Source organism: Pestalotiopsis fici (genome assembly GCF_000516985.1).
Source record: "Pestalotiopsis fici W106-1 unplaced genomic scaffold PFICI_Scf_2, whole genome shotgun sequence".
Taxonomy (NCBI): domain Eukaryota; kingdom Fungi; phylum Ascomycota; class Sordariomycetes; order Amphisphaeriales; family Sporocadaceae; genus Pestalotiopsis; species Pestalotiopsis fici.
Genome location: NW_006917092.1, coordinates 3,738,269 through 3,751,863, shown reverse-complemented (window position 1 = coordinate 3,751,863; position 13,595 = coordinate 3,738,269). Strand labels below are relative to the sequence as shown.

The following is a 13,595-nucleotide window of genomic DNA, read 5'->3' as shown; positions in this document are numbered from 1 at the left end:
CAAGCAGCACCAGCAGCACAAGCAGCACCAGCAGCACCAGCAGCACCAGAAGTACCAGCAGTACCAGCAGTACCAGCAGTATCAGCAGTATCAGCAGCACGAGCAGCACAAGCAATACCCGCAATACCAGCAGCATAAGCAGCACGAATAGCACGAGCAATACCAGCAGTACTAGTGGTACCAGTAACTCTAGCAGTACCAACAGCATTAGCAGTGGAAGTAGTAGCAGTACTAGCAGTAGCACTACGGCCACAACTTCGAGCACCAGCTCTTCTGGTACTAGCCACACGGTCATGAGCACTTCGTCATCGTCACAGCCAATCCTGAGATCTTCGACCCTTCTGAGCAGCAACGATACTACTATCGTGACCACAAGCTCCAGCACGTCGCCTGGCTCCACTGTGCCCACACGCTCCTCGCCTAGATCAACACCCACGAGTTCTTCAACATTTCCCAGCAGCATCCCGTTTATCAGCACTTCTGTTTCATCGACAAGCGAATCTTCAAATCTAGTGACTGTGACAAAATTTGGACCGACTCGAGGTACATTGACCGAGCCCGGAACAGTGATCATCATATTATTTCCAGCGGAAAGTACCAATTACATTCCTGGACCAACTGGAGGAACAAGTACCAGTACAGGCACTGGCGCGACCAATGTCGTAGTTGTGACAGTGGTTCCCGTGACCAGTGTGGTGTTAGGACCATCGTCAGGCACTTTTACGATTTCGCAGAATGGAAGCATTCCCGAAACCATTGTTATCACCTCTGTGCTCGCGACCATTTTGACTACCGTATATGGTCCAATTCAAGGCTCCTCGACCGTGGGAGCCAGTGGATCCAATGCGGCAACAGTTATTATCACTCTGGAACCCGAGGAAATCACTAGTTTTGTTGAAGGACCCGTTCCGGGAACGAGCACCGTGGGAAGTTCTGGGGCATCTCTCAATACGGTTATAATCACGACCGTATCCCCTAGGACGAATTCAACGTCAACTACCAGCAGAGAACCATCTACAACAGTATCAGCGTCCCCTCCACGCTCCGCAAACTCGATTACAGGTATTTTGCCATCAAGTCTTTTGGCAAGTAGCTTCCTCTCAAGTTCAAGCAGTACCTTGGTATCTTCCCCAATAGTCGCCCCCAGTACTGTATATTCAACAACCTATGGTCGTACCGATGGCACATCATCTATTCCGGGGACAGGATCAGTACCTGGAGTAGTGATCATCACTTTAGTCCACGGGCAAGACACTACATATGTTAATGGACCAATATCTGGTACAAGCACGGTAGTTGGGACAGGGTCGGAAGATGATACCGTGATTATTACAAAGGTGCCAGTACTCAGCTACACTTTGGGACCAGTTTCTGGTACAAAGACGCTGACCGGAGCGGGATCTATGCCTGATTTAATCATCATTACCGAAGTCCCGTTGACTATCTACACTGGTGGTAGTTCATCTGGTACTTTTACTATACCCCAAAACGGTAGCATTCCCCCAACGATTGTGATAACAAAAGTCCCAGTTTTCAGCTATACCTCTGGACCTGTGGCCGGAACAAGCACTCGAAGCGGTACAGGGTCGATTCCTGATACCATAATCATTACACAAACTCCGATTACAGTCTTTACGGCTGGAAGCCTGGCTGGTTCGCTAACCATCCCACAGAGTGGGAGCATTCCGCCAGCTGTAATCATAACGAAAGTCGCGGTATTCATCTACACCTCTGGATCTGTTCCTGGGACAAGCATCCACAGTGGTACAGGCTCAGTACCCGATACCATTATAATAACGGAAACTCCTGTCACCATCTACACCGCTGGCAGCCAAGCTGGCAGCTATACCGTGCCGCAAAATGGTAGCATTCCGCCAACCATTATCATAACACAAACGACGGACACAGTCTATACAACAGGCGATATGGCTGGGACCTCTATCGTCGCGCAGACCGGGGATATGCCACCGACTGCCATTGTAACAAAAGTTGCATCTCTGAGCTTTACGACAGGATCTGTTTTGGGGATCTCTACAGCTCTGGGCACCGGATCGACACCTGATGTTATAATCATTACTCAGGTAGCGTCAACACTCTATACTGCCGGCGTAAAGGCTGGTACATCTACTGTCCTGCAAAGTGGCAGCATCCCACCAACTATAATCATCACCCAAACCACAGATATTGTTTACACAGATGGTACTTTAGCTGGGACATTAACCGTTTTGCAAAGTGGTAGCTTTCCACCGACCCTGGTTATCACACAGATCATCGATACGATATACACTGCTGGCAGCCAGGGTGGGATCTTTACCGTGCCACGAAACGGCAGTATCCCTCCAACTGTAATTGTAACACAAATATTCGACACAATTCATACGGATGGAAACGTCGCCGGAACCCTTACTATTCCGCAGAATGGTAGTATGCCGCCAACACTAGTTATCACCCAGACCACCAATACGGTCTATACTGCAGGTAGTCAGGCTGGAACTTTCACCGTCTCACGAAACGGTGTCGCGCCACCGTCTCTGATCATTACTCAGACAACTGACACGATCTTTACAAATGGCAATGTTGCAGGTACTCTTACTATTTCACAAAGTGGCACCATGCCGCCAACTGTGGTGATAACTCAGACAGTTGCTACCGTGTACACTATTGGGAGCCAAGCAGGGACATCTACCGTCTTGAGGATTGGAAGTCAACCACCAACAGTAGTGATTACTGAAACAATCGAAGTAGTCTATACGGCCGGTGAATCGCCAGGAACCTCAACTATTCCTCAAAATGGGAGCATTCCGCCAACAATCATCATTACGCAGATAACCTACACAATTTACACAGCAGGTAGTATTGGCGGGACCTTTACAGTTCCACAGAGCGGAAGCATCCCACCAACCATTATCATTACTCAGACCACCGATACAGTTTACACAGCGGGTAGTAGTGCGGGCACTTTCGTTATCCCACAAAGAGGGAATATTCCACCAAAGATCGTGATAACTGAAACAACAGATACTATTTACACGGCAGGTGTGTCAGGTGGGACTTTGACGGTCCCACAGAACGGGAGCATTCCCCCACGTATAATCATCACCCTGGTAACAATCACAAGCACGACTTTGGGAAATACGGCAGGGACGTCGACTATACCACAAAGGGGCAGCATTCCTCCCACCATTGTCATTACCATCGTTACTAGTGCAACTTCTCCATCAAGCTCAAAGTCGAGTGAGATGGGCTCCCCGACGAGCACTGCCACGTCAGATTCGAGTAGTGTTAGCAATGCTGTACCTATCACTACGAGTAGTCAGACTTCGATAGCGCCAAGTACCACTCAGAATGGTTCAATGAGTGACACACAGAGATCATCAGCAACGTCCAGCGAATTATCAACAGACACTTCTACTACAAGTATGCTGGAATCGACCACAGTGAGCAGCATAATTACATCGACTAGTTCGACGTCATCAGTATCTGATACAAGCACTATGTCGGCCTCGGCGACAAGTACGTCATCAGAGCCAACTAACTCTACCTCCACCTCCGAGGCAGCTGTCACAACCATCTCGAATGTGGAGATTACAGCAATCACATCAGTCTCCGACTCAAGTTCTTCGGAAACTTCATCTACGGAACCTTCCTCTGCGGGCTTCTCTATTACAAATCTTTCCACCACGGACACTCCAACTACGGAGCCCTCTACAGCTGTAGAGTCTTTCCCTTCTACAGAATCCTCTTCTACAGAGCCTTCTACTACAGAACCTTCTACTACAGAACCTTCTACTACAGAGCCTTCTACTACAGACCTTTCCACCACGGATTCTCCAACTACGGAGGTTTCTTCAGCTACAGAGTCTCCCTCTTCTATAGAGCCTACTATTACCGATACTTCTATTACAGACTCTTTTACTACAGACTCTTCTGCTACGGATGCATCATCAAGCTCGAGCACAGATGTCACAGATTCGTCTGCATCTGTGATATCATCAACTACAGAACCGACATCGACTGATACTGGCACGTCTATCCAGGATACCTCTACATTAACACCAAGTGATCCGATATCTACAAGCACAACGTCTTCCAGCAGTACATCAGAGGCTGAGACGTCGACTGTAACTGATTTGACAACTACATCCTCAAGCTCATCATCTTTGCCATCAACGTCAGATTTGACTTCGAGCTCATCGTCGACAACCACATCAACATCAGAGACTACAGAAGTTACAGCCTCATCAACGACTTCTTCTAGCTCGGTTAGTCTCACCACTCTTTCCTCCAGTAGCTTGAGCACGTCGACTAGTTCATCGGAGGTGACGACATCATCTACTACGTCAGCCACCGAAACATCTTCGACCGACTCAACAAGCTCGTCAACGATTTCTAGCACCGAAACAACCTCATCAAGCTCCTCTACATCATCAGTCATTGAAACCAGTTCAACCTCCTCGTCTACCTCAACTACCACGAGTACCTCATCTAGCTCTTCTTCAAGCGACAGTACTAGTACTTCAACTACATCGTCCAGTACGTTAACCTTTATGACGAGTACATCCTCATCTATTACGACCTCGTCTTCAAGCTCGCCTTCAAGCACGACCAGCACCACAAGCTCTTCCCTCAGTTCTTCTAGCATCACTTCATCATCAAGTTCTTCGAGGTCCACAACATCTACAAGCAGCTCCTCAAGTAGCACCTCTTCAACAAGTACACGTTCTTCAAGCTCAACATCGTCGTCCACATCAACGTCGTCCACCTCCACAAGTTCAAGCGCAGGCCCAACACTTGAGTGCGATCCTAGTGGGTACCTGATTCAAACAACATCGCTCTACCGAATCAATATCACCACAGGAGCGTCTACACTGGTAAAGGGTGGTGTTGGGAATGGTGTTGGCAGCATCAACGCAATGGGTTACAATTACGCAGACAACTATTTGTACGCATCTATCGGCACCACAGCAAGACTGGTTCGCATCGCCGCCAATGGTGATACCACACTGCTATCTTCTTTCAACATCACAGGCTCCCTCAACTGCGGCGACGTTGACGAGAACGCCATTTACTGGGGATCGCAAGCTGGAAGCCTGTGGGTAGAAGTCGACCTGCGGCCAAACTCTGCAAACTTTGGTAGGCAGATCAATACAGGCACAGCAACTCCTCCCTACAACATTATTGACTGGGCATACGTTCCGGGTGGTGGTGATGCATTGTGGGGACTTGGATTCGATAGCTCCCAGGGCCTGGCCCAGGGTCAGACATACCTGATGCGATTCGACAGAACAAATCACACATGGACCAGATTGACAAACTTTGGTCAGATAGCCAGTACCCAGAACGCTAGTGCCAATGCCTGGGGCGCCGTTTATGCCTCGGATGATGGGTTCCTCTATGGCTCAGAGAACAACAGTGGTGAGATTTGGAGATTTCCGTTACCCAACTCAAATACAACAACCGCAGTCAAGATCTCCAATGGTCCAAAGTCATCATCAAACGATGGAGCTCGATGTATCAAGGCTGCCAACGTTTGAGAAGACTTGGAACTCCAATCAGTACAGAATCCTCTTTGCTTTTCTTTCGCTGTACAACACTATTCGATTACTCTATTTGAACATCGGTGAACCATTTTTCTTTCTCTCTTTTTGGGATAATTATTTGCTATTTGTTCGGGGAATTCACAGTATTTAGAGGTGCATCATCCAGATTCAAACGAACGGGCAGCTTATTAGAGAAAAGTCCTCCGATTTGATCAACAGAGAATTAGATTTGCTTTGCAAGCGCCCATATTAGCATTCAATTTCATATAATTCTGAACTATTGTCCTTTTACCATTTCCCACTTCCATATCACCAAATTATTACGTTCCTTAAGGCGAAGGTCGATCGGCATCCTCTGCCCTTTGGATCAAGTTGACCACCGATGTACGTCGTGAACTCGCTTCCAAACGTTTGGTGAACCGATTTCGGTGTAGTTTGTGATCTGTTGCAACCTCCTTGTTCATATCATAATGCTTGATTCCCACCAGACTGACCAACAGCGCCACTGTAGCGATACCAAAGTAGACACTGTATACGCCCTTGAATCCAAATACATATGCGTTCAGGATTCGGGTTCTCATTTGCTCATCAGGTAGGGCCCACAGGCGATCGACATAGGCCTCGGAGTTCTTGGCAATGTCCTCGGGCAGACCCTCCCATGAGAGTTTGAGAGCCATGACATTTTGAAAGGCTGAACCCCCGACGCCAACGCCGAGTGCCATGCCGAATTGGCGCATGAATCCGTACATGGCGGCAGCAGCGCCTTCTTCCCCGGGCTTGCACATTGCCTGGGTAGCAAAGTTTTGTGCGTTTAGTATTGCACCATGACCGAGACCCAGAACCACAAGTGGAATAGCCCATTGTGCGATGGAAGTGTCCAAGTCAAACTTGATCATGAGCCCGGATCCTAATGCCGCCATGAGCCAACCGATCCAGATTGGGTACTGATAATTATTGGTCCGGGTGACGAGGTTGCCGACAATGACCGAGCCAGGCACAAGGGTAAACATGACTGGAAAGAGGGCCAAGCCAGTATGGACCGGACTGTAGCCCTTGACGGACAAGAAATAGAATGGACCATAGTACAACTGGCCGTAAATGACGAGTCCTTGCACCATTCCACAGAAATATGTGGCGATTGAGCTTGGGCGCAAGCACAGGCTTTTGCGTAGGAAAGGTTCCGTGGCGATTCTCGACTCCCAAATGTAGGTAAGACCAAGGCCGGCAACGCCAAGACAGAGCGGAATAAGCGTTTCCTTGTCTTTCCAAGCATACTGGATGCCACCCCAGGAGATGGCAATGAGAAAGAGTGTGGCCGATGAGAGAAATATCATGGATCCGGTCCAATCAACCCGGGCAAGCTTCACCCTCATCGTTTCGGTCCGCGGCTTCAAGGTCAAGAGTAAGGGAATGCTGATAAGACCGAAGGCACAAAATGGAAACATGATGTAAAAGACCCAGCGCCAGGTTGTATGCTCGACAATGAGGCCGCCGAGGATGGGACCGAGGCAGTTGCCCAAGGCCCATGCTCCAAGACTAGAGAATATCTTAGTATGAGAAACGTTGATTGATGTTAGAATTTCAGAGGACTTACACGGTTCCATACCACTTGGGTCGGTATCTAAGTGGTACAATATCCGTAAACACGACCAAACTGAGCACGATGATGCCTCCTCCTCCCACGCCCTGCAACGATCTTCCGACAAGCATAAGGACAATACCATGTGCAAGACAGCAAAGCAATGTTCCGACTGTAAAGAATGAGAGCGCAGCTATGAGACATATCGGTCGACCGAAAATACCGCTGATTGCAGCAATGAAGGGCATGGTGACAGCATTGGACAAGAGGTAGGACGTCCCGATCCAGAACCCCTGTGTGGTATCGCCCCCAAGATCGGTCACGATAGCCTGTAGAGGGGGACTTGTATGAGCACCTATTCATAGTTTGGCTTTTGGTTCACGTCAAGTTTGAACTTGGATGTTGGGGAGGTGAGAGGTAGACTTACGCTGAGTGATGTGACAATGATACAGGCATCAAGAGCCACCATTAGGGAAATAAGTGACAGCGCGACCATGATTAGCAGCTCGTGGAATGAGGGTTTCCATCCTGCTGCTTCTGACGTATCTCGATGTACCGCTTCCAAGTCGGAATCGGTAATAGCAATGACAAATTGGCTGGCGTCTGCGGCGCCCCTGTCGCCATGCTTCTTTTCGTTTTCGGCCAGCATCTTGGCGATCAACCCAGAAGTATTGATAGTTGGAGCAGTTGCGGGAGACAGTCAGATCATGGTGTTTTTGTCCAGGAAGTCCACCGTCATAATATATGTCTTGCGAGTCTCATAGCAACGCGTCTTGTTTAGAAAACATGAATGCCAATACAATAGATGTGAGTTTCTACATGTTGCAATGTCGCATTCTATACCCACGGCATATTCCGAGTGCTTTGTCTGCGGCGTGCAGTGTGCAGCTGCATATAATGCACGTCAAACTCTGAATTTTGCTGTTATCACAAGCACTTGAACTGAACGACCTTTCCTAGCACAAGAAATCAAAGCAAAATGGCAACATGTGCTTATTCTTTCTTCATGTTCATGCCTCTCTTCTCCTTGAACAGGTGGCATGAGCCGGAATTGCGAGAGTACGATTGTGTTCTAGGCTAGGCGTTGTTTCTGGCATGTTGAGCGGGACGGCAAGAATGTGGGCAATTTTCTAAGCAGCATTTCAGCCCTGTATTCTGCGGGCACATGCGCCCGCGTGGGCTTGACGTGAAAATATGCGCAATGCTTTAAAGTTGCAGATTCCTGCAGACGTCGAGGTTTTACACATTTTGATTTGGTGGCGGCTGTTCAATGCTGACCTAGAAGCTTTCCATGTTGACACCGCAATTGGATTGAAGCATCCACAATCACTTCCAAGTTTGTTATGCAAGCGACGTAGTCAGGTAGGCCTCTACCCCCAATTCAGTTGCCCACGTTGGTTTCCGCATACAGTTTTCAAAATGTCCAAAATAATATGCTTAGATATAAAGTGTTGCGTGAAAGGCAAGATAATGCATGCAGCAAGTTTGAGCCACTTTCCCCTCGATGGAGATGCCAATTCACTGATACCTTGAGTGTTTACCTTTCGTTGGATTATGCGCCACAGATGCTTTTGTTGAAACGTCGAGTCAGAATTTCTTGATTGAGTCAGAACTTTCAGGTACCTTGACTCGTACGTGCTTCTATTGAAATTATGCACTTTCAATCAAGAAAGCTCATATTCGAAATCGTTCCTAGGTGGCCCCCAAATCAGGGAGATAAATCGCGATACATAACTGAACTCTGCTTCCCTGGAGGTTCCAGGTGAAGAAGCCGCCGAGAGCTGCATATACTGTTGGGGTCTATTTTTAAATTGAAATCAACATCATTCATACAATTTTTCGATCAACAAAGGCGTAAAAGGACATTATTGAACGACTTCATTGACAACAACAATTTACAATTTGCAGTTTCAATTGTACGTTAGCCTTCCGAGAACAGAATCACGCTAATTTTAGCGACCAATGCGCCTATCTTACAAGGGGCTCTGCATGCTGAATTTGCGACATAGGAAAATGCACCAGCATCTCGTCTCCTAGACTTATGTCCTAATTATGGGCGCTCATTAGTCATACCATATGGGTATGCTCATATACATGCCTCTTTATTTCTACATTACTCACCAATATGATTTTTTAACCTGTGCGAGTCATAAGAACTTGCCCACTTTGAGTGTATACAATGCTGAAGGTTAGGCTACAACTAGGTACTAGGTTAGGTGTGTAGTAGCCAACGCAGGGACGTGCAGACTTCTCCAATTGCCTACCCCAAAACCACAATCTGCTGCGGTCCATGGTGGCGATGAAGTTTGTTTTGGGTCTATTCTACACACCCTTGGGCATCATATGTTGGGTATATCCTGCCGAGATCTTCCCTATCACGTGCCCCGGGTAATACCATTACGACCTTGACCAACTGGTCCGTCAACTTGATCTATGCTCAATCCTCGCCGACCGCACTTACTCGCATCGGTTTTGCATATTCATACGTGTTCTTCGTCTCCGATGTCGCCGCCTTGTTATCATTTTGCTTCTTCTATCCAGAGACCGAGGGAAAAACTCCGAACGAGATGGATGCCGTGTTTTGGGATCAACTTGTCCGCAACGCCCTAAAGGACCCGGAGGGCGCTTCTGCGACCAGCAAGGACATGGAGACAGCAGCACATGTGTGAGAGGGACATGCATAACCTCCAGAAACAGTTCAAGACAAGCCAGCGGGTGAATAGTGAAATCTAACCCGCATTTAAATGTAACGGTGACATTGTAAATATGCTGCAAGCATGAATGGCTACATTGAGAGATACTGCTACCCTACAACGCCCGCGAGTGTATGACTCAAAATTCAATGCACCGTAGAGGATTCCTGAGTGTTGGCCCAGACGTTTGCTTCGATAACACTCATTCCACCCATTACCTTCCTCGTCCAAGGTGTGACAGGGTCCAGAGCCTCCACCTTGTTACCAAGCTTGTTGCCCTGACCAAATTCATGAATAGTCATCCAAGTAATTCTCCGATCCGGGCCACCAAAGGCATCGCCAGGGTCATCAGCCAGCTTGTAGCGTCTTGAGCGAATCCAACCTGGTTCAAGCGACATTTGCTCATTGTGTTCTTCCGAATACCACTTATCGAGATCTGTCGAAGCTTCAAGATTCGCGGGCTCCATACCAGCTGTAATAATGTGCGTGGTAGCATGGCCTGTCGGCTTGTCAGCGATGCGGTTCTTGACAGACGCAATGTGCACGTGCAGACCTACTCTCGTCGTGCTTGTCCTTTTCGAACTCTTCAACAAGCGAGTAGTATCTCATTTCAAATTTGGTCTCCTTCATGGCATCATTGCTGCTGCTTGATGGTACACCCGCTTCCTCAGCAACCTCAGCAAGATTCTCAACCCTCCACAACGACAGGTGCTTTGGTCCGTCGGAAAGGTCAGCACATTCCCAATTACTTGAATGAGATTTTGATCTTTCTTTTGTTTGGCTCCATAAATTGCTTCCCTTGAACCAATTGCCAAGAACGTGGTCGTCGAAAGCTGCGGGTTCGATCTGGACCTGAATGAATAGTAAACCGGGCCCAGTAGGTAGTGATCTTGATGTCGTTGCCATGACGTTGCCGCGCCCACTGAATGCTAAATTATGTTATTTGGCCAACTTTTAGGCTCTGAATCATCAATATTTGTATCAATATCTCATCAAGATTGACTGCGCACCTACTAGGTAGCTAAGTATTTGGTGTATACTGAGTCTACAGATTCCACGGAGAGGGGCCTGACACGCATGGTACATATAACCCTAGCTTTCGCTTACCCCTCCCCTACAACCTGGTGATAGCCTACTGGTCTCTTGTATTGTGATGATTCGATCGAGAACATGCGGCTAATGAACAACCTGAAAATGGAGGCGACTTGTTACTGCTCGGTTGAAGTTAACCGCGTCTGCAGGGACCAGTACACCCATCTAGCCCATACCCGTTAGGTGGGGAAATCACTTGACCTGTCGGCTTCAAGTCGCTGCTTTGCTGGTACACTCGTAATCTCAATAGCTCGACAAAGATGTCTCAGCTTCTCGACAAAGATTTTTTTGCTCAAGGTGACGTTTTAAAACTAAACTATTTGCATTACTCGGAGCGTGCGCATGACTACCGTGGTCGTTGCACTTTTAGTTCGCAATTGAGGCCCTTATATTGGTCGGTTGATTTGGGTATAAGAAGCTACAGATAAACTTGAATATGGTGCACAATCAGACATTACATGCCTACCCAGTACATAGTCAATGGTGGCGTCGCAGGAACTGAGGGCTTTAGTATTAAGCCTTGAGTATCAGACTTGGTACCCAAGAAAGAGCAATGTAGTGGTTGCTAGATCATTCATCACTCTTACGCTTCTCCAAAGCAGCACAAAGGGAGACTTTGTGCTGCTGTGAAGGTCGAGATATCAGCAAACACGGCTCACTCTCTGGATGGTGTCCTGTATCCCGCGTGAGCCATCAAGAGGGATCTTCATCTTTTGAACTGTAGATGACGAAGTTCTCCCTAGTCGGTGCTTGTCTGCTGTAAATAAGCACTTCTGGTGGCCATAGTGGGCTGGGCCCTAAGCAACTTGAATATACCGAGAAGTTACGTGATTCAACCAACAGTTTGCAAGACCACTTTTGTTCCATTGCCGTTTTCTGTTCCCCTCGGTACTATCATATCTGTTGGCAAAGGTTCAAACTGGATTGGGTGGCTTGCCGTGGAGCTTTCAACAAGCCTTCGTAAAGCAACAGTCTACAACTCACTCACCACTCACCCCCCGGGACCATACGATGAGACAAAAGTTTGCAACGCGGTAAAACAAATTCACCATGAGCAGTTCGAAGACTATTGCAAATGGATCATTGATGAAGAAGACCGCTCTGCTAAACAACCGCAGAACACATACACCGCAGCATACGTTTTCAAATCTGAGTAAGAATAATTGTATGATTATAGAAATGGCAACTTCGATTCATCCCCAACAGAATCACGCATTTGGCTGGAATACTGCTCAGAAATTCCGCCAAAGTCTCTCGAGAATACGCCTATGCCCACGTACCTCACACCAAACCACGATGCTTGTATTGATGAGAAAAAGGTAATGGATAACGCAGGGTTTTTCTTGCTCTCTATTCCTGTTTTCCTTTTGTCATTTCATCCCCACTCCGAGTAAAGATGCTTTTCAACCACGGGCCATTCACGGAGGCATCCCAATAGACTGGTCTGGACGCATATTGCTTGGGTTTTATTGACAAGTCCGGCGTGGGATTTTATTCAGTCAAGACTAGCGGAACTTGCCATTGGGATAAATTGATTTAGAACAAAAACACAGTTACTAATCATCAATCCATACCAAATTAGTGCTGTGAGGCCGCCGATATTTGCTACTGTCAAATTAGCCAGGTATTGGCTTTTGGCTACCTCAACCAGCTCAATTTTTAGACTACCGCAGAACTCAAGGATATGAAGAAGAAAAGAAGTCCAATATGCTTCCATGTTGTGCCAACCTAGTATAATTTCAAGCTGAATCAACCATCACTATTGCTTTGAGAGTATTTGAGCATTTAATGGATCAAATCCTTTGCCCATGTGGCTTGCATTGTGTACATACTAGGTAATCACATTGCATGATGCGCCTCGCTTCTTATACCATTATACGAGAATTCAGGAACTCAGTGAAGAGCCTTGGTGGGCCCTGAATGTAGGATCAAGACGGGTACACGTCCAATGACACAGTCTTGTAATGTCAGCATGGCGGACAATGAACTGAGTGGGCATCTCGGGTAGCATCAGGGGAGGGAGAGAAACCCGTGCGTTCAGGGGAGCTGAGACAGCTGGAATTTGTGGCGTCGGGAAGCCAGATTGTAAGCTTAAATAGGGTATGCGCTGCCTGAGACTCAAGTGGCCATAGCACAAAAATAGACGCTTGGCACTAGGAGGCGGATGATCTATGGCTTACACCAGCCAACTACGAGGTTGGATGTGGGACTGATTCTGGCAAATGATTCAAGAATGCCGTTGAATAGACTGGAATAATCTTGTCGCGTGGTTCAGGGATCCAGAACGACGCCCGTCATATATCGGATAGCTTCCGGATTGGCAGTTGATGAGCCAGAGATGGGACGTTTCCGACATGTAATCCCTTCCTGCATGTTGGGAGAGGTGCAGTCTTTTGGGTTTTAAGCTTCAGTTCAGCCTCGTTTCAATAAAAACCCAGCTTCGTTAGCAATGCTGAATACGTGATTCGCTGACGAGTATTACAAGCAGCAGAGCTCAACGTCCGTGGTGGTGGCCGCTGATGTACGACCGCACTGTCCCGCATGGCCGGGTCTTTTTTATAACAACTGATCAGTGCCATGCCTTAAAAAGGTAGACGCATCTTTTGCCAAGGCCGACCTAATAAGCTCCGGCAGCTGCGAAAATGCACCTGGCTCCGAGATTTGTGAGGCGCAAAACTATCGAGTAAGCTA

At 47.6% G+C, this 13,595-nt stretch overlaps 3 protein-coding genes across 3 annotated transcripts; 1 reads left to right on the top strand and 2 right to left on the bottom strand.

Annotated features, from left to right (window-relative positions):
• Positions 1 to 1,403: 1,403 nt before the first annotated feature.
• On the top strand, positions 1,404 to 5,534 carry PFICI_03321 (uncharacterized protein; the record flags this gene model as incomplete). The annotated part of the gene is made up of 3 exons (XM_007831902.1): positions 1,404 to 4,262; positions 4,535 to 4,629; positions 4,730 to 5,534. The coding sequence occupies 3 exons, from the start codon at positions 1,404 to 1,406 to the stop codon at positions 5,532 to 5,534; spliced, it is 3,759 nt and encodes a 1,252-aa protein (XP_007830093.1).
• Positions 5,535 to 5,869: 335 nt separating this feature from the next.
• Positions 5,870 to 7,768, bottom strand: PFICI_03320 (uncharacterized protein; the record flags this gene model as incomplete). Its single annotated transcript, XM_007831901.1, has 3 exons — positions 5,870 to 7,076; positions 7,135 to 7,448; positions 7,547 to 7,768. The coding sequence occupies 3 exons, from the start codon at positions 7,766 to 7,768 to the stop codon at positions 5,870 to 5,872; spliced, it is 1,743 nt and encodes a 580-aa protein (XP_007830092.1).
• Positions 7,769 to 9,958: 2,190 nt separating this feature from the next.
• On the bottom strand, positions 9,959 to 10,718 carry PFICI_03319 (uncharacterized protein; the record flags this gene model as incomplete). The annotated part of the gene is made up of 2 exons (XM_007831900.1): positions 9,959 to 10,311; positions 10,370 to 10,718. 2 exons carry the CDS (start codon positions 10,716 to 10,718, stop codon positions 9,959 to 9,961), a joined length of 702 nt encoding a protein of 233 aa, XP_007830091.1.
• Between the last annotated feature and the right edge of the window lie 2,877 nt (positions 10,719 to 13,595).